Source organism: Saccostrea cucullata, unplaced genomic scaffold (genome assembly GCF_032062105.1).
Source record: "Saccostrea cucullata isolate Sc308-1 unplaced genomic scaffold, CSIRO_AGI_Scuc_v1 ctg429, whole genome shotgun sequence".
Lineage (NCBI taxonomy): Eukaryota > Metazoa > Mollusca > Bivalvia > Ostreida > Ostreidae > Saccostrea > Saccostrea cuccullata.
The window spans coordinates 288184-314844 of record NW_026929220.1 but is presented as its reverse complement, the minus strand read 5'-3'; the positions used below and the strand labels follow the sequence as shown (position 1 = coordinate 314844).

At 30.7% G+C, this 26661-nt stretch overlaps 1 protein-coding gene across 1 annotated transcript; it reads left to right on the top strand.

The window, feature by feature from the left end:
• Positions 1-485: 485 nt before the first annotated feature.
• Positions 486-26661, top strand: LOC134280151 (uncharacterized). Its single transcript, XM_062762579.1, has 16 exons — positions 486-741; positions 7224-7280; positions 7521-7624; positions 8775-8920; positions 9951-10062; positions 10536-10657; positions 10941-11038; positions 11253-11398; positions 12129-12302; positions 12612-12745; positions 15868-16010; positions 16676-16731; positions 19654-19780; positions 19868-20146; positions 25872-26060; positions 26362-26661. Exons 1-16 carry the CDS (start codon positions 486-488, stop codon positions 26466-26468), a joined length of 2250 nt encoding a protein of 749 aa, XP_062618563.1. The 3' UTR covers positions 26469-26661.

The window sequence follows — 26661 nt, the reverse complement described above, 5'->3', positions numbered from 1 at the left end:
TTCTACAGTGTTGTAACAGCACATTTTTATTAGGTACAATTAATTTTATCCTTTTTACCTATCGCTTGACCTATTAAAAATATATTAATTTTAACAAATAGACAAATAGCATTTAAATATTTGTAACACAACGTATATTCCATGTACAGTGTTGTAACAGCACCTTTTTATTAGTTACAATTAATTTTATTTTTTTTTTTTTACCTATAGCTTGACCTATTAAAAATATATTAATTTTAACAAATAGACATGTAAATTTTTGAAAACCAATAAAATTATTAAAATTTAGTTAGAAAAAAAAATTAATCATCATTATGTTATAGACGAATTCTTTGACTGTATTAAATATGCATGCATAACTATTAACTTCTGGGAGGTCAAATCACAAAGGTATAAAACGTTTGCAAAGTTGCAAATATAAGAGCACCAAAAGGATCAGATCAAGTTAGATATATTCTTAACTCAGCAAAGATAATTACGTTATCATGATTCTTCAGGTTTTTCTCATGGCCTTCTTTGCGTTTGAATGTAATGGTCGAGTCGTCAGACCGCACGAGAACTGTAGAGATAACGTCTGCTACTTTGAATTTAACGTCGATTACAAGTTCACAATGATGTGGTACAACTATACAGATATTAAGGACCCGGATTATAACCCTGTCGTCCTTAGAAACGGACTTCTCTCAAGACGAATCACAAATTCTTCCTGCTCGGATACTTTCATTCCGCTAACAAAAGAAGGTATGCATGAAAGTACTTCTTTTTGGCCTAAAATATAAGTAAAATTGCGGTCGAAATATTAAAATATATTTTGTTTAAATATTAGTTGTTTTTACCCTCATTTTAATGATTATTCTTTTCGACTGTATATTTATTTTCAAAAATTCTAAACAAGCTGATAATAGTTTACTCAGTAATTAAGACAAATAAAAACTCCAACTTAAGGCTATGATTAAAACAAAGATTCAGTGATTCCCAAAAGAAAGCATACTTGGTGAGAATTCCTTTAATTTTGAAAATAAGGCATAAAATCCAATGAAAGTTGCAAATCCTGACTTTTTATTATAGTTTTCTTGATTAATTGTTTCAATTATAAAAAAAAGTTAAAAAATAACATGATAATAATTTCAAACAATATGCAGAACGCCTTGCAATTGTTTGGAATTATATTTAAGAATAGAAAGAGTCAACCTTAGGTATGTTTTCTATCTTTGTTTAACTTCATTTATGTGTTTGTGCATAATTTTTGAGTATATTTTATAAGAAAAAGTGGTCAAATTGCATATTGTCTTCAAACGTATGAACTATATGTGTTGTGGTTATGTAAACTCAGCATATGCCTTCAAGGATCTATAAACACAATGCGATTTCTATGTTATTTCATCAACAATTGATTACTTGCTTTTAAAAAATGAAAATTAATTTCCAAATGAATTTTTATTTTTGTGAACTTCATTGCGAGTAATTACGCGGGACAGGTAATTCGTAAAAATGTTGTCCCGCTTATAAATAGCCAAATCTTTATCTCGCGAAAATTAGGTTTCGTGAAATCCTGGTGATTACAATAGTCTGTGTTAAATTGTGCATTAGCGGTTTCATGCAAAACAGTTGTTTTTGCCATGCATAAATAAATTTGATCCCTTTCTTTTAAACGAAGGAACGATATATAGTTTCCAAGATAGAATAAGAATATTTCATCAAAGATGATTTAATCAAATGGTACCTCCAAATAAATAACCTGAGTACCCTAGAAATAACCTACACCGACGAAATCCCTTTTAAAAAATAGAATTTGTAACATTAGTGAAACTTTTATCTTAGTGAAAGGATTTTTTGTGAAAAGAGCCACTGTATCGTAATGTTTTTTTCTTCATCTTATCCTTGCTTTGACCACTAATATTGTTACTATCTAAATTATTTTCTTCGATTCCAATTTCATATTGGCTTAAGGCATTCAATTAGAATTTCACTAACTCGTTGAATCATCTTTTTAAATCATATTGGGCTTGTATTGTACATTTTTTTTTTCATTTTCCCATCATTGTACCCTCCAGAGGATTTAACAAAGTAGCTTTTATACCTTGCTTGATGATCATTAAAAAGATATCAACCTGATTATAAATAAGCTTTTTTTCATTTCTAATGCAGTTCCGTAAATTATATTCAGTCTGGATTAAAAATGTACAAGATGTGGATAATTAAGTAAATGCGTTTAATAGAAAAAATATAAATAAAAAAATCTCTAAAGATGGCATAAGACACAAATGCCTGGTAATTCCAGATATGTGATCAGATGCCATTGGAAAGTAAGCACCCCCGGTTGACCCATCATACTTGTCCTGAGTCCAATAATTTGATCAAGAGTACACATTGAAGTCAAAGCTATTATAAAAACTAAAACCTAACATTTCGGGAAATAACGGAAAAACGTAGTGAATTCAGTGTAAATAATGGACTAACAATAAATCTGAAAAAGTCAGTCAGCGTTTGACTCAATGATAAATTGCATTTGCTGACAAGGTCATTGTATATACCATAGAACTTACGAAATGATGACTTTAAACGAGAGTGCTGATATTCTTGTTTCATCAACTTACCTGTCAACAATTTGCCTCGTTTTAGAAATTGTTCATACGTAGAGCATGCTCTTGTGTAGTGAATCAACTAAGAGATATATACACTCCATATACAGGAGATGAAGGTGTATTGCTGCATAAGTAATGGAAGTTGACGATAGAAAAATGACAGCCATCATGTTTATCATAGAGCTTGCCTGTTAGATTACTATTAACGTCCTTTTCTAGTGAAATATCAAAATAAGAAACAGATACACGTGTTAGACTCTTTGGTATCTTTCATGTCTTGCTCACCAGGATATATCGAAACAAGAATCGAAATTACTATTTTTAATTGACAATACGTCGTGGATAAATCTAAATGTCGAGTTGAAGGACACAACAAGTGTTTTCTTCTTTTCACGCATAAGATTTTGCACAAATTTTGCTTCATATGAATACAAAAATAGGTCTGCTAATAACGATGCGCAGTTGATACCATGGAAATTCCAATAGATTGTTGGAAGACCTGGTCTCCAAAAACCACATAGATATTGTCAATCAGAAACTCAAGTATATTTTTGATGTCAACTTCGGAGAACTTGTGTGTACAATCAGAATGTTTTTTTAACAAAATAATTTTGCAAATGACCAATGACAGGGTACCCGGTAAGTACATTTACGAGTTCCATTCTTATATTAAAAAAAAAGCTGTCAATGATATCAACAAGTCTGGTCTATTGAAAAGTTTTGTCGAAATGCAGCGCCGAAAAATTACAAAACTGCATAAAGAAATCATGTGAAAGAATAGGATAATAAAGTTTTGTTTATCTTTCAACATAGTAAATTGTAAATATTAAAAAGAAAATTCATTTACATTTATGGTCTGAAACTGAAATTTTGCATTGGGAGGTATCTTTCATGATGCTAGATTTCAGGAAGTTAACTGAAAAAAAGCCATCTTTTTAAAATGGAAAGCAGTCGAACAGGTGAGAAATACTTTTATCATCTTGCGCCTTAGTGTCATACAATGTACGGAAAATACAGAAGTTACATGAACTGCACTGTTTCTGTATGAAGGTAAAATGAACGGATACAAAGACGGTTGCATTTGACGAGAACGCATGAAAAAAAAAACATTTGGAAACTCTCATAATATATATTCCAAGAGCATATAAAAATCCTACCAATTATTATGTGGGAATTATGTTTAAAGTAATGAAATATGATCAAAATTAAGTTATAAATCATTTATAAGATATATTTTGTTGTCACGTTACACAATTTTACTTTATAAGAATGTGACCTTAATTTGTGCAAAATACCAGTTAAAACAGTTTAAAAAGTGCGTTGAGCTGTACACTGTATAAAGATATTACTAAAATTGACCTTCTAATTATATAAGCATCTCGGATATCAAAAAATTGTAAAGAAAAATACAGCACTTTTCTTGGAATATAAGTATCATGAATTATTTGTAACACGTATGTTTTAATCACGCAACACCTCCCTGTTAACAATTGTAAGGCGATAAACTCAATTTTTGTAATTATTGATGTATAAAGTATTGTGTCCTTAGATTCATTAAATGATTTTTGTGCATCACGGATATAATTCTTAGAAAGTTTGAATAAAAGAAATCAATTATTGGTTGCCCTGGTTGAATTATGATAATAAAATTAATAATTTGTCGTTTGATCGAAATGCTTTTTTAAAGTATAGGCACCTGAATTTTATCTCAAATTAAATTCGAAAAAGTTTTGGTTAAATATATTCGGAAAAAAACTGCAGAGAATTCACGTTAACAAAGAAATGAATTTAAAGTATTTTGAACATCCTGGTTAATAGAAAATAAAATCTTAAAGCATACATATTGTTTGCTTATCTATAGTTTACCCTGCATCAATAAATTTACAAATGTTTATCAAATTTTTCACTCAATTATACCAAAGTATTTTTACTATGAATTTCTACTAATCAAGTTTTATTTTATCAAATTCAAACTTGTTGTGTAATCATATTCAACTAAACAAAAATGGAATTTGTATATTACTTTTCTTGGAATAAAAGTATTATGAATTATTTATAACACGTATGTTTAATTACGCAACACCTTCCTGTTAACAATTTTAGGGTGATGAACTTTCAATTTTTGTAATTATTGATGTATATTGTAATGAGTCCTGATTTTAGGTAACGATTTCTATGCATCAAAGATATAATGTTAATTAAAAAAAAAATGTTTTAATTTCGCATAAAATTAAAAAAATATATTTGTTTGCTTTGGTTGACATATCATAATAATATTCATAATATGGCGTTTGATCGAAAGGCGTAAGTCAAAACACAAATGAAAAACTCGAGGTACTGTGAGCACGACAACCAAGGAACGATTTATATTTTCCTTATATGAATAATTAAATGTAAACTAAAAAGGACTTTTTTTTTTTCATCTCATCATATATGCTATAAATAATACAAAAACTGATGTTATTAACCTTTGAGCAAAAATATGTTACCTCCAAATTAATTACCAACACCTTCCTGTTAACAATTGTAGACCTTTCAATTTTTGTAATTATTGAAATTGCAACATACAATGCATCACAGATATAATGTAAAATTTTAAAAAATCTCCTTTTATAAATATCTTAATAAAATATGGCGTTTGAAAAAACAACAACAAACTTTTCCTCACTTTCACCACTACATATGTATATTGTTACCATCTAAATTATTTCGAATTTCTTTCCTTGATTCCTTTTCCGTTTTGGCTGAACACATTCATTTGAGTTTCATCCACATGTTTGATAACTTTTTAAATCATATTCTATCCATTCTTATTGTACTCTTTTCTCATTTTCCCCATTCTTGTACCCACCTAAACAAGGTAGCTTACATACCTTACTTAATGATCATTTCAAAGATATGTATTCTAATAATAAACAGAACTTTTTTTTCCATTCCTTAAGCAGTTCCTTAAATTATACTCAGTCTGGATAAAAAATGTATTTATCAAGTCGACTTGAGAATATGTAAGAAAATATACACTGATGCATGTCATAGATACAATGCAATATGTTTGAATGTCGAATTAAATGGCACAGGAAGTATTTCCTTATGATTTTTTTTTGCTCTGGTTCAAAAAATTTACATTCTGTAATATTTCCCAAAGAAATAATTCCCTTTCATGACACAATAAAATAAATGAAAGCATACATGTTAAAATTTGCAGCATTCTCATTGGTATAAAGATGTTGGCAAGGTCAATAATTTATTTTCCCGTGGCTCACATTGGGGTCTTTTTGTAATGCAACTTGTTATAAGTCATGATTTTTGTCAGGGTGAAAATGATATTGCCTAAATCGACGATCTGAAACAAAGAAGTTGCTAAGTTTAATGAAGAAAAAGGAGTAATTCAAAAATCCATTGGACACTTATATGAATAATTAAATGAAAAATTTTAAAAAGGATAACTTATTTTTTTTTCGCTAGACATCATAAATGATACATACACTGTATAAAGATATTACTAAAATTGATTTTATTGGACTTATAAGCATTTAAAATAATTAAAATAATACTGAAATTGTAAAGAAAGATACAGCACTTTTCTTGGAATATACGTATCATGAATTATTTATATCACGTATGTTTAAATTACGCAACACTTCCTTGTCAAAACGTTTAGGGCGTTAAAATTTTAATTTTTGTAATTATTGATGTATTATGTAATGTTTCCCTCTGTTCAATAATGATTTCTATGCTTCACTAATTTAATTCTTAGAAAATATTAAAATTTGGCATTAAAAAAAATGTTTGCTTTGGTTGAATTCTGATAAAAATATTCATAATTTTTTGTTTGATTAAAAGATTAAAAAAACTATAGTCACATGAATTTTATCTCAAATTAATACCAGAAATTCTAATACGTTTTGCTTAAATATCTTCGAAAAAAGACTGCAGAAAATTCACGTTAACAAACAAAAGAATTTGAAGTATTTTGAACAAAACATGAATTGAGAAAAGGGAAAAAAATGAACTAGTTAGCTTATGTATGGTTTACCACTGCATCAATAAATTGATAAATGTTTATAAATTTTTTTACTTTATATTACATGTATTTGTAAATTGCATAACACATGTACCGTGTAATCACTAATTTTCGTGGGGCGGAATTTTGATGTTTTCGAGGCATGATAAGACCAAAGAATTTATGTTTACCACGGAATGTTAAACTACGCAACATTTCTTTGTCCGCGAAATCAAATCCCCACAGATCTATATTCCTGCCTTTAATCCTAGAAAATTTAATCCCACAAAAAATTCGTTCATCTGTGTTTAATTAACGATTGCAATGCATTAAATCTACAAAACATCTAGAGTACAGTTTCATAGTAAGAAATGAAAGTACACTGTAACTATAATAATTTGTTTTAGTGTAACACAAATGATAAACTCGAGGTAATGTGAGCACTGAGATTCAAAATGATACTGTCTCCCATTTAAGAATAATGGCGAAATAAGTGTTTGCCATAGGAAATTTGAAACATCATTAAAAAAAGGTATCAATCGGCATTAAATCATAAAGTTCTTTGAATATCTGAGTAAATTTTATTCATTGGAATTTTTTGTGAATAGGAAGTTGTGTCCCAATTTTATAAAAAGGATGGCAGTCTGTCCATGTTTTGTCATTGGAAATCCGCTTGAGGGATAAGGCAGGAGGTGGGCGATTGGATTGTACAGTGTATATATGTAATGAAGATACTTAAAAGAAATATTGATTCATATTCAAAAGTATGAGGGGAGGGGTGTACAGATATTAGATGAGCACCTAAAATACGCGCGTAACGAAAGTACGAAAAGAAGACGTGAAGAAGGGCGGACTCCTCATTAGAATTCATCAACCGCATTTCAAGTGGGGTTTATATGTAATAATCAGTTGAACATTTTCTTTTTTCGCAGATTTTAAAGAAAACGTTAGCCCTGGAGATGGTAATTACAGGTTGGCTCTAGCTTTCAACGGACAAATACCTGGACCTGATATTGTTGTTTACGAGGATCAAATTGTAAGTCTTTTACATATGTTTTTGTAGAGATGCAGAACCAATCAAGGTCCAAAACATTTTCTTTTAAATTGTATTTTCTTTTATTTTAAAGCAAAATGCGTTTTGACCTCCTAGAGTTTTGACATTGCAACCAGTTGCTGTGTGTCGTAATTTGATTGACATTTTATACCAATTATTAGCTAGTTGTTTAAATATCATTTTGACAAATTATTCCTTTTTTCCTGATCAATGCAGATGACCCATTGCGGGCATGGTCGGCCGTCAAGGGGTGCTTACTCCTTCCAGGCGACTGAATTTTCATTGAGCTTTCATTTTTGCCCTGTTCATTGTTTCATATTCTTTATTGAATTTATGAAATATATCATTATTTGAAATGTTAAAACATTTAAAAAATTAAAAATTAATTTAATAAAATTTTCAGCTTAAAGATTTGAGTCTTTTATATAGAGAAGTTATTTAATGAATATTATGACCTGATGAAACTTCAGCTCATATGGATTTCATCTATATTATAAGATATATATGTATGGTCTTAATTGTAATAATTAAAAATAAAATAACTTTTACTATAGTGAACTCAAAATAAGTATATTTGATTAATTTTCAACTTTTATTATAATACATGATTGATGTCCATGCATTATAGCCGTCTCGATAATGAGTTAATAGTTCGCGTCATCTTTTGTTTGCAATTCGTCAGATTGATTGATTGATTGTTTATTGTTTAACGTCCCTTTCGAGAATTTTTTACTCATATGGAGACGCCACCACTTGCTGGTGGAGAGCTGCAAATAATTTTGTACTATTCTCGGCACTTAGGGCCATTGAGTAGGGAGGGATCGTTTTCGTGCCAGCATCTACTACGACACGGGACCTCGGTTTATAGCTGTCTTATATCCGAAGGAACTCCTTACTTTGCGACTCTAGAGCAGACCCTCTTACCATTGCACGGCGCGGACGACCGTTAAAATTGAAATCAAAACACAATTAAGTTTCGCGACTGAGAAAACATTTTCTATCAAAATAAATGTTCGCGAATTAAAGTAGCTCGCTAAATTAGCGAATATTTATCGCATGTGAATAAAAGTTGATTTACAATATTTTATCTAGAGCCTATCTATATTTTAACTGAAAGTGAATTTGAATTCAGGTTTCTGTCCTCGTGCACAATCTTTTGGAAGTGGAGGGAGTTAGCATTCACTGGCATGGTATAAAACAAAGAGGAACGCCCTTCATGGATGGAGCCGATATGATATCCCAATGTCCCATTTTGCCAAAACAAACTTTTGAGTACAGGTATCATTGCTTACCTTCTCGAAAGTTAATCCTAATATAAAATTATCACATGTTTCAAACCAAAGTTCAATTAGATTGCTAAAAAAATACATGTATACAGCATGATACAATCACCTTAAATCGTACGATGTTCAATTAGTTTGAGGGTTATAATCGACAATGCTTTTTTTTAATATATACTCGTAGTTGAATCCCCCTCATAATCAAGACAAATATATTATTATTAATTTCAGTTAGGTATGAAGTTTTGCATTACGTCACAACCTATGATGACAGTTGCGCTCAAGGTAAATAGTACACGCCTCCTAACCGCAAGCTTTAGGACTGGAAGTTTCTTCTAATCCGTGATTGGTTGCTCGTGCAACAGACTATTTCCGTGTCAATGTTGATAATATGAGTTGACAAATCACACCACAGGGGCGTGAATTGTCTACGCTGGATGCATCTGTCGAAAAAGATCGTGATGTAATGCAGAACTACTCATTTACCTGAAATCAATAATAATTCAAATGTCGGAGGACACTTTAGTTAGTTCAAGAAAATGACGATGAACATAATATTCAATATATCTCTAACTAAATTAAAAAAAACAAAACAACACCTTATCATTGAATGTTAAATGTTATGATGAAGTTCAGCGTGGAATTGACTTCAAAAATACAATAGATTTTTGACCCCCCCTTAAAACATTGAATAAAGGGCCCCTATTATTTTAAATATTGAATATCATAAAAAAATGAAAGGAAGTATTTCAGAAAAAAAAAATACTACTTCGCAGGTAAAATTGGAACGTATGTTCAAAATATATTTTGAGTAACATATGTTAAACATACGTTAAACATATGTTGACCATAAGAATTTTCGACCATATGTTGAACATATGATTAAAAAATATATTGATCATAACTACGGTGCTTCTTTTTTATGGCAAACATACGTTACAGGCATTTGTTCAACGTATGTTCAACATGTTACACATACGTTGCAATTTTATACCTACATACAATGTGAAATGAATTAAATATTTCAGATTTGTTGCTTCACCTGTTGGAACACACTGGTATCACTCACATACAGGGAGTATGCGATCTGATGGGTTGGCAGGTGCTCTCATTGTGTTACCCAGGATAAGACCATCTATAGTAAGACTTACATATTTTTTTATACATATCTAAGTAAATAAAAAAATGTAAAAAAAAATATCAATTCATATAATCTATGAAGATCCTTTTAACTTACTAGAAACAAAATTTTCACATGACATTTTTCCAATACAACCATATATTTATCTAAGTGTACTCTTGAAACAACGCCGTAGTTTATTTGAAAATTTCATGTCATTAACGTTATTTTTTTTTTTTATTTTTTTTTCAATTTTTTTTAAAATTTATATTTCAAAAAGATTCTTCTATGAACACACATAATTAAACTGTATATCATTTAGTCAAATACATGTAAATGCTGACCGAATTAATACCTGGAAAAGTCACTGAATTGCAGAGCTCCTAACTCATTCATCTTTCAGTAGATAATCAGTCATCTTTCAGTAGAATTTCAGTCATTTTGCAGTTAACTTAATGCCGTAGTTTCATTTCGTGATATGTTTTATATTCAGAAAATTCCACGTCAGCCAATGCCAGATGTTGATGCCGAGTTTTCTGTTGTTCTCATGGATTGGGGCTCGGGGTCACAAACGGCCAAAGAATTGATTCAGGCCGATAGAGGGATATTTGGAATGTAAGAAACCTCCTTAATAACTATAGTTATCGGTTTCATTATCCTTCTGTTGGGTTTGAAAGTTTGCAGAATAAGACGTACGACTCCGTCACAATGATAATTTAAGCAATGTCATTAACAGTATGTCTGTAGTTTTTTGTGCCAATATATATTTCATGATCAAGGATATAAAATTAAACTGTGTAATTCTCCTAGTCACCCGATCCCATCTCTGCGTTTTTTAAAATCTTTCTTTGGTTGCTTTTCGATCTTTATTTTCACTTTTATCTTTATTAAAATTCAGGTTAGAGGAATATGACGGGACTTGTTTGCCGTTGCTCCGACACCCAGATGGTTCCGGAAAATTATTCCAACTTCGTACTGGCCTTGTGAATGGTCGTGGTATGTAAAAATAAAGTATGTTTAAGGCGGCAAATAGGTTTATAATATTTGCTTAGCACATTGTTCATTTTGCAACACATATGGACTGTTGAATAGAAAGGTCATACATCGTTTAATACTTTTATTTTCATGAAGACGATACTTTGTTTTTACGGAAAGATAATATATGCATACATGTGTCTCTAATTTATTTTCTCAAACTTTTTTTTAACAGGAAGACGATACATCCTTAATGATCCGAAAATGCCAGAGAAGCCTTATCTTCCATTAGAGACTTTTACTGTGACACAAAACAGATATTACCGTTTCAGAGTGATAAATGCTGGATTCGACGCCTCTTTTGAAATTTCAATAGATGATGTAAGTCTTCTTCGAATTAAATTTAACATTCATTTCATTTTGCAACGTTTTTATAAGTAATAACCAACTCTTGTAAAAAAAAAAGATCAAAACATGTGTATACTCAATTAAATTAATGTTTAAAAAATTAAGGTAATAAAAAAAAACTTTGAAAGGAATAATTCTTTATCCATAATTCAACATTCAAAAAATTATTATAATAATATTAAAAAATCTTCAACACGATTAAGAAAACATTGTCCAGATCGATGAAAAGTAGCTTTTTATCAGGTTAAGTACTCGGTGCATTAAATAGCATTTTGACGTTTTATTATTTACGTTAAATTTGACGTCGCTTTAAACGTTTTGTTGAAACCGCGATTCATCTCCCCATGTGTGTTGTACGTCGATACAAATAACTTTTGTCAAAAGCTTTCAAAATAACAACTTGGGTCATGTTTTAATGAATAAAATGAATACGTTTAACCGCATAGTTTAAGATTTTTTATTCAAAGTTGCACAAAAATGGAATTTGAAGTGAAATATATATATGTATAGAATATTAAGGATGGTTCAGAAGGATAGAATTTTGAACATCACAGAAGGTTTACAATTTCTTTATAAATATTCTACAAATTTAATATTTGCATCATTCGCATTGAAATTAGGTCAAAAAATATATATCAGTCCAGGCGTCCATTTTTTGTTTTTATCATCTGTCCTTAATTTTATTTTACCTTAAATTTTACAGCATATGCTTGACATCGTTGCTTTTGACGGAAGTGACGTGGCGCCATTCAGAACGGATTTTGTCACCTTATCAATAGGGGAAACCTGTGATTTCATAATATACACAGGGCGCCCCCTAGATAATTATTATATTAACTTTTTTACAACCACGACAATAAGAGGACCAGGGGCAGGGGTATGCTTTAATTTTTACATTTACATCAAAGCTATTTTTATAGTTTTATGATTATTTGTCTGAAATCTTTCAATATAACAACATTTCAATTTTTTTATGTTCCTTCAAAGATATGCCAACAAAACAAGACATTTTTTGTTCTTTTAAAAATAGAATACTGTTTCTTTATTAATTAACAAAAAAATATATGAAAATTTTAGAAATTTTATTTTGAATATGATACTGTTTCTTTATTAATTAACTAAAATACATTAAAATTTTAGTAATTATATTTTATTTTAATATCGTTATTTTAAAAACTTATCTAAGGCGGAGATAGTTAACCGGGCCCGTACCTATTGTGTTTTGAATTACCGCGGAGTGGACGAGAATCAGACACCATGCCAACGCCAGAGGGCGTGCACACAGAGTTCACCTTGCCTAGCAGTTAACCAAGTATACGGGTAAGCGTTAACATTCTGACACTGATAAAATTGTTGAATGTACATATTTACTCCATTCCAAATCTTTATGACGTAACGTCAGGAATTGCTACTAATAGGAAATAATATGCTTAATCCGTTTTCAGCTCACATTTGCAGTACAGTCTTGATAATAAACATGTAATTTTATTTGAAAATAAAGGATTTTTTCTCAACAATAATATTGTAACAAAAAGAAGTATTATTACAAGGTATGTACACATTGACAGACTACTATACATTCCGGAATAACGTCAATTTTCGTCTTGCCCCGCTGTAACAGAAGATACTTCAACAGAGTTTATTCTAGAAAAAAGTTGAAACATCTTCTCTGATATTTTACAGAATCGTTCTCTTACATCACATTTAGACAAAATATATTTGTTGACAACCTCTGTTGTCAACAAATCCCATCACTTCAATGGGATTACATGTAATTCTTTAAAAACATATTTAAACACTGCATATAAACAATTCATATTGACGTCGTTTTGACGTTACAACTTTGAGAAGCAATTCCTGACGTTGCATCCATACGTTTAGTGTCCGCCCGCTCCTTGGTTTTTGGACAGTCAGATCAGAAAAAATATTAGAACTGTGTTACTTGCAAAAATGCCTAAATGGTTAATTTCGACGCTGGATAAGCCGGTGATTAAGTTCAATTTCTACTGGTGAACTAACCACTGTTCAAATATCTGTTTTTCAATATTAATAAGTATCCGGTTAGCTAAACACTACAATCAACTGATTCAACCAGTGCTTAGTAACCACCCCACTGGCTTGCTCAAATTAAAGCACTAGTTAGCATTAACCTTTGGTGAAAAACCGCATAATTTATCCACTGATGTATTTTTTCATCCATACAAGCTAGTAATACTAGCAATACACAGTGGTTGGTAAAGTTTCTTATCCAGTGGATAATGATAGATAACTGCTATCCATTGGTTATCTAGAGTTAGCCAGTACAAAGAAGTTGATAAAGTATCCTATCCAATGGATCGTGATAACTAACTTCTATCCATTGGTTAGAGTTAGCCAGTACAAAGAGGTTATTTAAGTATCCTATCCAATGGATAGTGATAACTAACTTCTATCCAGTGGTTAGAGTCAGCCAGTACAAAGAGGTTGGTTATGTCTCCTATCCAGTGGATCATGATGGCTAACTTCTATCCAGTGGTTAGAGTTATAGCCCGTACACAGAGGTTGATTAAGGACAAACAATACAAACAAACTTATGTCAGTAAATTTAAAAATAACATTTTGGGTCATATATAAATTAATGAGTAAAATAAATACGTTTCACTGCGTAATTTTTAATTTTTTATTTAACGTTTCACAAAAATGGGCTTTGAAGTGAAAATATTTGTATAGATTAATAAGGATGGTTTCAAGGGCAAACTTTTGAACATCACAGAAGGTTTACAATTCCTTTATATTCTAGAAATTTATTATATGCATCATTTGCAATGAAATTAGGCCAAATATATATACCTATCCAGGCATCCATTTTTTGTTTGTATCATTTGTCCTTAAGTCGCTTGTTAGCCACTACACATGAATCGGTTAAGTTTCTTTTCCAGCGGATAACGATAGCTACATTGTAACTGCTATCCCATGGTCAGACTTAGCCCGAACACAGAGTTTAATGAAGTCTATAGTTGAGAATGATAGCTACTTAAGTATTAAAGTGTATTCTATCAATGAATGAATAGTTTAGTTTTTAAAAGATAAGTTACAGCTAAACAGAGAAAAAATCTTGGAATGAACTCAGACAAATTTAATTGTGTTCGTATTCTAGACTCTGATGGTTAAGGCAGTCCGATCTTCAGGTTTATAAAATTAGCAATTAAGTAATCAAAAATACTCATGAAAGTATCTCTGAATCCACAAAGTCATGTAAATTTATCCACAGTATTTCTTTAAAGTTAAAACTTAAAGCTAATCGTATTATATAGGGAAATCTTGTCAAATCTCCAATATTTTTGCAGAGGAAGCGAGTTGGAATATCAGCAATGCATTTTCTAATTGCAAATTGATCAACAAATATATTTTAGATTAAAAACGATAGGTATCCAGGCATTCAGAGAAATTGTCATGATTTTTATACTTATTTGGTATTTTTGTCTTCTATTTCCGTCATGTATTCTATAATACATAGTGTAAAAGGTTTTTTTTATCATTGCAAGACACCACAAATCACTTCTCATTTCATATCAGGCTAATAAGCATTGGTATCTAAGGCTGGATTCAAGAAAATCTTATTTATCTAAAACTTTTCTCCTTTTACAGGGTACAAATGAAAACTTTTATAAGACCTTTTCTAAGACTTCCAAACACCTTGAGTCTTATAAAGATGAATAAAATGAAAATTGTTGCATGAAAAAAAAAAAAAATCATTTTCAAGCTTAATTTTGATGCATTTTAAATTAAGAATTAATTTTTGGAGTTATCCATCCTGGCTGAGGATCGGATATCCTTAATATCCAAAAAAGAACACCATTTTTTAATATAACCTGGTTTGGGATGGAACACCCCCCCTCCCCCTGACAACAAGCTTAATCAACAGTATCCATCCAATCCTCTCATTTCTAGTCCTCAGAATTCATGGAAAATTCCAGATTAAATAATTTTACGTTTCACCTCAGTTACTCGATCTTACCACATCTAAATAAACAAACAACATGGCTCATAGGTCTATGTATCAGTTTTACCTCCCTTCGCTTCTAATCACTTTCTTCCGTTACTAATTTACTATGGTTGTATTATTGAGCGGCAAATTTAAACTAAATCAATAAAAAGTAACGAAATTTTACATGCACAGTTGTTTTATGAATTTTGAATTAAATTATAAAGAATAATTCTAATTCTTGGTCACATTATTCCATGATAACCTGGATTGGGGGATTTTTCCACCTAGCTATAGCTGACTATAAAGCGTAAACCGACTAAATCCAGATTGTACTCGAATATTTTGGCCACGAATTAGCGTCATACATAAAATAATGTGATGGAAATCATTCGACAAAATGTCTCAGAATTTATATGTTTCAGGTAAAAGATCAAAAATGTTTAATTTTATGTTCTATATTATTATATGCTTTCAGCCTATATCCATCACACGTAAACATAAGAAATGTGCCTATAGCAAGCTTAAAATCAACTGAATTGTCCTTAGCGAGGAATCCTGTTCCAATTGTCGGGCCTGGTGATGCTAGACAGTTGTTTTTCCTTAATTTTTATCTATTTGGTAAGTTTTTTTATTTGATATTTTGTCTATATTTAATTTTAGATTTAGTGTTAATTTTTGAATGAGGAGGAACATTGTTGTTTAACATGAAAATATACATAGAAAATCAACACATAATGCATATCCTTTGACAAGTTTCAAACCCACGTTTTCTCTGAATTATATGTTAATTTCTTTACATGCTTGTAAAAAAAAAATAGAAAATTTATTACGTTGAAAAAGTTTTAAGTGGGTGTATTAAAAGAAATACAGTACTTTACAGCTTTTCAAATAGATTTAAGGAAAGAAATAATTCTTGGACAATGGGTCAAAATGTCTGATAAGAATTATATATATCCTATGGGCCATTTAAGGCTCCAATTCAGAAAATGTTTATCTTTACTATGAATAGGGATAAGGTAAGGGTGTTCCTAAAATATGATTCTTAAAATTTGATCAGACATTCCGTTGCCATGGAAACCGTCGTCAAAAAACATATACCTTCAGACCTCAAAATCTGGCATCTATTGTCATTTAACCAATCTTTAATTTTTATACCAAATATACTGTCTTTAGGTAGTTATTATATGTATACTTTGGTATATGTGTCAAAGTGAGTGTTTTACCAAGGTGTTACAGTGTATGGTGCAGATAGAATTTTCAGCGTTTTCTTTTTTATATTTCAGGTGGAAGACCTCTAATTAATGGAATTTCATTCCGTAAACCTACCTCGGCACTTCAGGTAAAAACTAATTAGAATTTTATTTGATTAATAAAATATATCACTTTGTCCGGAATGGCATATTTTTAAGATATTATATTGTAGTAATATTTTAAGTAGTTTCAACTTAACTCTTTAAGTAACTGTGTTTGGAGTATAATGACAAATGTGATGATAATCTCTCTTTTTTCCCCTTTAATTCAAGTTAAAAAGGCATTCCAATTACAAAGTGAATACAATTCAAAACTATGAAAAACAGTGGTACAAAATGAATATTCATTACATTTATCAGCGTCTGTAAAAGGTACTTAAATATCATCCAAAGTATTATGTTATTTATCTTGTTTTATTTAAAACATTTTAAACCTATAACAATGCACATTGACTTTAAAATTAAATATTACTGTCAGGAATGTTTACAAAATGAATATTTTTCATATTTTGATAGTAAATGTTTAATGGTGAAATAATGGCATGTATTATAAATCTTATGAAACAGGCCTTCAAGTAAAATTATCGATTTAAAGATACTTAGTAATAAAACTTTAGATGCCTTATAATTACAATGCCGTGTTTAAAAATAAATCAGAATTTTGATGTGCTTCATCACTTGTAATTAAAGAGGTTTATCATAGGGTAGCTTGAACTTGTAATAGCTATTTATAAAATGAAGTTTTGACGTGTTCAGGTAAATGTTCTTGTGAAATAATATATTGACTGAGCTGATTTAATGCATGTTCAAAAACTAAGTGGGACTTTCATAATCGATTGATACAATATACTGAAAAAAGAAATAAAAAAATAAAACTCATTAATATGAAATACATTTGGGAATTTTAGAGTCAATGTTCTATCTATCGCTACTTGGATAGAATTTTACGATGTTGTTTGGTTATGCATTTTGGTAATCATTTTTGTCATGAATATTGATGTTTAAGATAAACACTCCATATATCTATCCTGGAGCATTTAGTTTAGAACAAATAAAAATATCAAAATTAGATTTCCCTATTCATATCGCTATTTGGACACGTAGATTTAAAGAAATATCGGTAAAGGATATACCTTGTTTTTTTTCCTTAAAAAAGATGTATTTCAAATGAATAAAAAAAAACTATAGAAGAAGGAACAGTTAAACTTTAACGTCACTGAATCTCAAATCTGAGAAAACAAATGATTTACTAAAAAAAAAAGAATTTCGGAAGTATATCGACAAAATTCAACTGACCACTACAATGCAAAGAATCACAATTATTGAAAAGAAGGATGTGGAAGGTTTTAATGAATTGCTGGGTCTACATGTAGCTTGAGATTACCATGAAAAATCCATATACTACTTTCAGAAGAGCAAATTTGCAATGTTACATATAAAACATTAAAAATGAATTACCGTATAAAAAGTTTTTCATTGCATTCAATTTTTAGCCGGGCTTATTGCTCAAAGAGCAATTGCCGGCTTATGTGATCCTGTTCAAAGGCAGGATGTTAACATAATAGTCGCCATTTTACAGTTACGTGCAAAAATATAGTTCTTACTCTCAACCGCTTTTGAGATAATACAAACGCTAAATAAAGCAACAAAAATAAAACGAAGTTTTATCTATATAAAATAAACATTTGTAGTAATGACTTTGAAAACTTCATAAGTCAAAGAACATAGTTCATTCGCGTAAGGATTTTTGATAATCAGTGTTACCGTAGTTCTCTACACATACGAGGTAAAGCAGGAGAGGGAACCAGACTGGCCTGATTGTTTACATTCAGCTGCGGTACCAGATTAATTCTGATTCTAACAAAATTGGACCGTGGTATTAGGATTGAAAAAATCACTGTCAGTGTCTTATCATTTATATTGATAGTTTTAAAATAATTTTTTCATCAGAATATAAACGTGATTCATGTAAGAAATCCATTCTACTCTGTAAATGAGCCCGGCACTCTGTACTTCTGAGTACTATGATTTAAAAGGTAATCCATCCAAATAATATACGTCTTTATTGTGTTATTAATTTAGAGTTTTATTGAGGGGTTATTGACGTGTTGAAGTGCCCACAAAATTAAACTGATTTTTGTGACTTCAACAGTTACACAGAATAGTGCATATCGTACATTTTATCTTAGTGCCAATTGAATTTCCTATTCTGAATAATGATAGGATAAGTGAGTTGTTTTCAGTGTGTTAAATACACGCAGGTACTTGAAATCAAATTTTAATTATCATTCATTATGTTCAATTTTGAAGGGATTGAAATTATGAAAATAGTTGCTAAGATTTGTATCTCTATTTTTGTATACCCCAAAAAGTAGCGGTAATGGCAATACACTACTTTATGAGAGAAATGGAAATTTAATGAATCACTTCAAGAAAAAAGAGTAATGGTAATAGTAATTTTATCTACAAATTATTGTAGTAATGGTAGTGTAATGCGTAACTTTACAACTTATTGCCATAATGAGTTATAGACCAGTAGAAGTCATGGGGCATTAATATGCAATAATTTACTGGAAAGAGTTGACCATAGTTGAAACATGTAGACTTGGCATTCTAGGAAAGTGTTTTTTAATTCTTACATTTTCCGTATGGAAATTGAATACTTCTTAACTCCAATAGTCGATGAAAAAGAAAAAGTATACCGATTGAAAACCCAATGATTTTGCCGGGAAAATGCCTCATATTTAGTTAGATATGAATTTGCGCAGATATATGGCTCATCAGTCCACAATAGCCACAAGATTTCGTACCTTATTTTGCATGACTGCAATGTAGATATCAATATATTTGCTGTTTGTCTTGTGGAATGATTCCGCTCGCAAAATTTGTGTAGAACCATCATTCAGTTTCCAAGTATTTAGGTTGTGAGTACTTGTGATGTTTATTACAAACAAGAAAGAAGATTATTGATAAACAAAAAAGTAATTAAAAAAGTTTTAGTTGAATTTTAGACATTCCCTGGCCTGGGTGCTATTACTCCTTGTGGTCCGGAAACGTGTACTTCTCGAGGCTGCAGATGCACACATATACTGAAATTCGAGCTGGGAAATATAATCGACATTGTCTTCTTCACATTCAGTAAGAAATTTTCTCTCCCTCTCTCTCTTTCTCATCTTCCAGGGAAACAAACAAGGTAATTTTTCATTACATTATTTCTTTTTTAAGGTGATGTCAAAGTTCATCACCCAATCCATTTGCATGGCCATCATTTTCATATCCTAAAAATTGGATATCCCGTGTATGACCCGGAAACCGGAAATGCTATTGCAAGAAACCCGGATATAAGATGTTTAAATCAGCTTTGTACAGAAGCAACATGGGCGGATCCATCTTGGAATACTGGAAATATTCCTGGTTTAAATCTAGTTGATCCTCCTTTGAAAGATACCATCATTGTTCCTGTGAATGGTTACGTCATCGTGAGGCTAAGGGCAGATAACCCAGGTACTCACTTTAATTTTCAAATTTTATATACCACGGTATTTAGATGTAATTATCAAGGTATTTAATATGATATGCTTAATATTATAGGAATGTCAACATCTATTTTTTCCTTAGTCGACTTTTCGATATTATTATAGGAAAGATGGTTAATATTCCAAAAATATCGGAATGAAATACATGAATATGACGAACAATATTCAAGCTCACGTGCAGATGCATTTCTCTCTTTTCTTTTAACTTATTTATGATTCACTCCCTCACAGGCTTAAGATAATTAACATGTGATACCCTGTCTATTTTTAACATTTATGATCAGTTCTATACTTTAATTCCGATTCATCAAACAAGCAGTAGCACTTACTACACAAAGCACTTTCAATCTCATTTCTTTATGATGAAACATATGGATATAACGAACAGTATTCAAGATCAAAATCCATAAAACAATACAAAACAGTAGCAGAGCAAACATGGACCTCCAAAATATCAGATATGGGATCAGTTGCCATGGAAGAGTGAGCATCATCTGTCGACCGGTCACACACACCGTGTGCTCCTTGTCTTGATCGGGAAATAACGGAAACAATCCGACGTCAATTCAGTGTGAAAATAAAGGACTAACAATTTGCATGAAAAACGTCAGTCAAATATGGCTCAATGATAAATTGTATTTGCTTGCAGGTCATTGTATCGACCATAGAGCTTACGAAATGATGACTTTAAATGAGATTGCTGATTTTCTTGTTTTATCAACCTTTTTGTCAATAATTTACCTCGTTTTAGAAATTATACATACGTACAATATTAAAATTCATTTAAAACTACACTGGCATTTGCCATATTTGCAACATACACCTACAAAGAGCTCTGTTCAGTTTATGCAGAAAACGACCCTGTGTGTACATATACCAATTTTTGATTAACACTTTGTAGTCCATTTTAAGCATCAATATAAAGTAGAGAGATAGTACTTTTATTTCCTATTAAAAATTTCTCCTTAAACTCTGGATCTTGAATCACAGGCTTTATGGAATTGCAAAACTGAATTTTAATGAAAGCGGGGATAGTTGAGTACTTTCAGAAAAGAAAAATAATATGAGCACACCCTCTGATCTAAAAAAATAAAACATGTCTTGTAATCATCAGAAAAAGTTCTATCATTTACTAGTTGCCTATTTTAGAGGTTGCGCTCTATATTAAATATTGAAAAATAGATTTAAAATTGGCTATTTTGTAGACTTTTTCTGAATATGAGAAAATTAACCATTTCTTGACGTCATAATGTATTTAATTGCCAGAAAATTACGCCATTTTTGTTAGACATGCAATCATGAAAGGTCTCATAAATAATATTCAATGCATTGTTAACTAAAATTAAGCAGTTTCAGTTTTTCAGAAATTTACCTTAAGCCACAATATATAATTCCTGGTCTAATTCTTTTTGAATGGAATTTAATCACGTTTTTTTTTTTCACTGGATATAGTATGATTAGTATCGTAGAATTCAGATTTAATGTTAGAGCTAGAAAAAGAGTAGTACAGTGTATGTATATGTATAAATGATAATGTGCATTACTATGGCTTTATATGAGGCCTATTTGTTTTCAGTTTATTTAGACTGTAGAATATTGATTATTGCATTCAAAAATATGACTCAGTTTTATTCAGATCACGCTTATTCAATTTAGATTTTCTTATTTACAAGCTTACAAGCTTCAATAATAGCTTGGTCTACGTCTAAAGAACAGAAAAATTGCATGCCAAACTAGTCCGTGATTTCATCTCAATCGGTACAGCGAGATCAAGGTGGCTTTAATTCTACATTCAAATAGTGTTATAATGACAAGATAAATTACACATTAATTTATTTTACGATATTTATGAGAAATACTACATGTAAGATTATATGAAAAAGAAAATTGGTGTTTATTTGCCGATATTCATATGTACAGTCTTACAGTGAAGTCATTTCTCGAAGATCTGCTTAGGCTGATGTACATGTACCTATGGGAGTCCTTAACCTATCTGCGTTTCAACAATGAACAAATATTTACCGAAATGTCAACATTTTCGGGGCACTTCTTTATAATCATGGTATAAGATGACATCCTAAAAAGAAAAGGGAATCCCGGTAGGGGACATGGTATTGCTAATGCAATACTCTCAGAATGTTTGTTCAAAAGTATAACTTCAAATCTCTTTATTGCACACAGATGGTCACAAACACCTAACGTGTGGATAGCGTATTTATATGAAATAAGGGGGTGGGTGGGATGGGGATGGGATGGGTGGGTTCAATGACAGTGTCAACACGGAAAATGCCTGAAATATATCTGTTGTTAAACAGATAAATAATGTTTGTTCAATTGTTGATTGCCTGACTATCAAAATATCCCTAGAATGCACAGCAACAGTGAGTAACGAGCATTTGAACATTCCTGAAAAAAAACCAAACAAAATATATAACTAGTATATGATATGAGATCCATGATCATTATTAAATCTAATAAATAGGCTTACAAGCAAAGTGTAGAAAAGTGCTGCATATAAATAGATTATAAATAGACTTTGAAAAAGCTTTTGACACAGTGTCATGGAAATTTATCGAAAAAACCTTAAAGTTTTTCAATTTTGGACAATCTTTTTGTAAATGGATAAAAACTTTTCAATGTAACTCAAACTCATGTGTGACTCAGGCTGGCTTTTTATCCAACTTTTTCAAATTAGGACGCGGTTGCCGACAGGGGGACCCAATTTCACCATATATATTTCTCCTCTGTGCGGAGATATTATCAGTAAAGATTAAACACAATAAAGACATCAAGGGAATTGAAATAGGAAATACTGAATTTTTAATGTCACAGTATGCTGATGACACAATGTTAATCTTAGATGGGTCAGAAAAGTCACTTCAGGCTTTAATGAAGGAAATAATTAAATTTTATAATATGTCAGGACTAAAGATAAATCGGTCAAAAATCCAAGTGGTATGGATAGGTAGTAAGAAATATTCTAATGATAGAGTTTGCCCTGATATGGAATTTATTTTAACAACCAATTTTAAACTTCTTGGAATTTATTATGATGTAGATCTTTCAAAGATTACTAGATTAAATTATGACAAAAAACGTGTTAAAATCAAATCAATTATAGATCAGTGGAATAAAAGAAACTTAACTCCGATTGGGAGGATAACTCTAATCAAATCACTTCTTGTATCTCAGCTTAACCATATATTTATATCCTTACCAACCCCGCAAATCAATTTTCTGAAAAACTTGAGCAATATTATTTTCAATTTTCTATGGAAATCAAATGTTGATAAAATTAAATGATTGATATAGGCAGTTACATAAAAGCTTTGAAATCAACATGGATAAGGAGAATTATTAATGACAAAAACTCCAAATGAAAAATTTTGCTTGAAAATATAATTGATACTAACAAACTAATAAATACAGGATCTGTATGTTTATCAAACTTTAAGAAGTGTTTACACTATCAATTTTGGAAGGATACTTTCAATGCTTTTCAGGAAATCCAAGATAAATCTGAAATTACAGACTGGATTGAATATGTTAATCAACCTTTATGGTTGAATAAAAGTTTTAAAATTGGAAAAAATCTGTCATTTATAAATTGTGGTATGAATATGGTATTACTCATGTGTTAGATCTCCTAGATGAATATAACGATTTTCTATCACTAGAGGATCTACAAAGTAACTTTAAAATTAAAATAAATTATGTAACTTACAATGGTATAAGACAGAAATAAATTATAAATATAAAACAGATTAAATCAATAATTCACAAAGCAATTTTCGCGGTAAGACTTTACTTTAAGACCAGAAATTTACTTACTTCTCTAACAATACACTGAGTGTAAGGTGATATCCGTAAACTATATTTAAAGGTCACAGTAAGTATCGAACATTAAATTAAAAGTCTACTTTAATTTTCTGTAAACATCCATGAAATAGTAAAGACGCGAGTACGGTAGCGTTTTCTCTTGGCGGATCTCAGCTACTGGCAATTTTTAATGAAACTGACAACAAGCAATCGTTTATTTATTCCATAAAATGTCATCACTGTCTTATCCAATCAAAACTTAATTTCAGTGGAATAAAATTAATAAGTTATGATAACCGATTTTAAAGTGAGACGTACAATTTATTTTCTTCATTGACTGATCTTAAAATTGACGGAAGCTTCTAGAACATCATATATATGGCATCGAACCCGATGTTAAAAAGAAAAACAAGGCGATAATAGCTAAATGAATATAAAAAAAAAGCTTTTGTGTGAATGGGCATTGAAATAATGGTAAATCATTGATAAAAGTATAAGCTGTGAATATATTAATGCATGTTTATCGAGGACTTTTACATATACATGCATGTAGTAGGTTTTTCTAATAATTTTGTAATAAATATGTATTTTCCTTTCTGAGAGCTTCGTGGCAACGAACCGAAGTACAATATAATTCGTAATTAATTTGCTTACATAAGAACTTAAAAGAGAAAATTAATGGATAGTGTATTGTTTAAATACAATCAAAGTCTTAAAGTTTTGTGCAGTAACCAATACATTTCAGTGTTTTTGTTCTCCTGAATAGTCTTTTTGTATCACATACCCAGTCTATTCATATGGCGTAGAAAGCTAATTTTCACACAGGTACTTGGGTCTTGGAATATAAATATGTACATGTATGTACATTAATAATATGTAAGAAAAGTATAGTACATTTTTTACATATCAATAAAGTACATAAAATTTATAAGCCCGGACCCAAGTACCAGCTGTGCATGTGAATTTACCCCTCCCCCCAAAAAATTATTAGTAAAATTGCGTATTTGCTGCATGCATTTATCCTTCATGGGAATGAAATAAGAAAACCTGAAGTACAATACCCATGAATGAGATAGTATAATAGGTTTCACAATAAATGTCAATCAATGAAATTGCTATTTTTCAAGTTTTACAAAAAGGGGTTGGGGTGAAGAAGTACGTATCTACAGGCTTATAGAAGGAAGAATTACTTTGTTCAAAATCTGGCATGAAATAGATGTACGTACATTTATTTCATGCGAGATTTTGAACAAAGAATTTCTTCCTTCTATAAGCCTGTAGACTGTAGAAACTACAATATATTTCATCTAGTGTACATGGAAAGTCACCAGTTGTGAAAAATTATTTTATCGACATTGTTTTGGGAAGGACTTTCCCCATTTTAAAGATGAGAATTCAATCTCGTTTTCACTCTCCTAATTCATTTACTAAAATTTCGAAGATTGTTTCATTATTCGATCGTAAATCCTGTTGATTTGGAAGGGAGAGGGAGGTAATTTAGAGGAAGTAAGGAGGAATGAAAGTTCAGTATGCTCTTCCAATTAAAAAAACCGATAAATGTAAAATCTGAACAAAGAATATACTCTTTCTTCCCCGTTTATCGCCTCCCATATTTGCTGCGTTAGGCTGATTTTACTTTGAAATCACTATTTTGTCGTGGGGGATTAATTTTCGTTGTTTTTAAGGTATGAAGAGACCCACGAATTTATGTCCACCACGAAATGCAATTTTTCACATATAATACACTGTACTACTGAAGAATTCTTCAACCACGAAATCAAATCCCCAAAATTAACCAATATTTTATTCCCAAACCACGAAAATTTGACCCTCGAAAATATGTGATTTTAAAGCTATATAATTTCATTACTAAGGTTTCTGGTTCATGCACTGCCATCTTACACATCACCAGGAGGAAGGAATGAGTTTGGTTGTACAGGAAGGTGATATTTCGGATATGCCTCCGGTCCCACCTAACTTTCCCACATGCAATAACTTCCGGTTCAATCCGGAACAATGGTTGACGTCACTGAATAAACAGGAAGCGAAACTTCTTGCAAAAGGTAATTGCATTACTTTTATGATTGATATGCATTTAAGACAGGGAATTTGAACGAAACTTTTATATGCTATTAACTACAAAATGGTGCTCATGACTCTTTCTGAGCACCTTTTGAAATTATTAAAAACATAACTTTAATATTTTAATAACAATAATAATAATAATAATTGTTAATTAAAAGTACCCCTTCATTATATCTAGCAAAACACCGAAATAATGTTTCTATAAATAAGTGTGATTCATTATATTAAATAAGACAGTCATTTGTATTATGCTTAATTTTTTTTTTCAAATTCCAACAGGAATTAAACCAAGCTACAGATCTGGGGCAGTAACACAGAGATCGAGCTTTAAAGATTCACCGCTTTGTAATATGTATCCAGATTTATGCAAAAGACCTGTGTACTAATCAAGAAAGATCTTCTGTGAAGGAGCAATGCATGTAGAAGAGCGTATTCATGTATGCGTGGATATGAAACCTCTCCACTAATCAAGATATTGAATGAATGAGCAAAATATGCAGAAGAGATATTGTTTTCTTTTCGTTTAATTAACTGGAGTTTATTCTTAGCTAAAGTAAACACTTTACATTTAGCATACAC

What these genes read in the sequence shown, in the direction of transcription:
- LOC134280151 (XM_062762579.1), top strand. Translation starts at nt 486, where the DNA reads ATGATTCTTCAGGTTTTTCTCATGGCCTTCTTTGCGTTTGAATGTAAT. An exon ending in CATTCCGCTAACAAAAGAAG is followed by an intron (nt 742 to 7,223) that starts GTATGCATGAAA and finishes TTTTATAAAAAG; the next exon opens with GATGGCAGTCTGTCCATGTT. An exon ending in AACCTACCTCGGCACTTCAG is followed by an intron (nt 16,732 to 19,653) that starts GTAAAAACTAAT and finishes GTTGAATTTTAG; the next exon opens with ACATTCCCTGGCCTGGGTGC.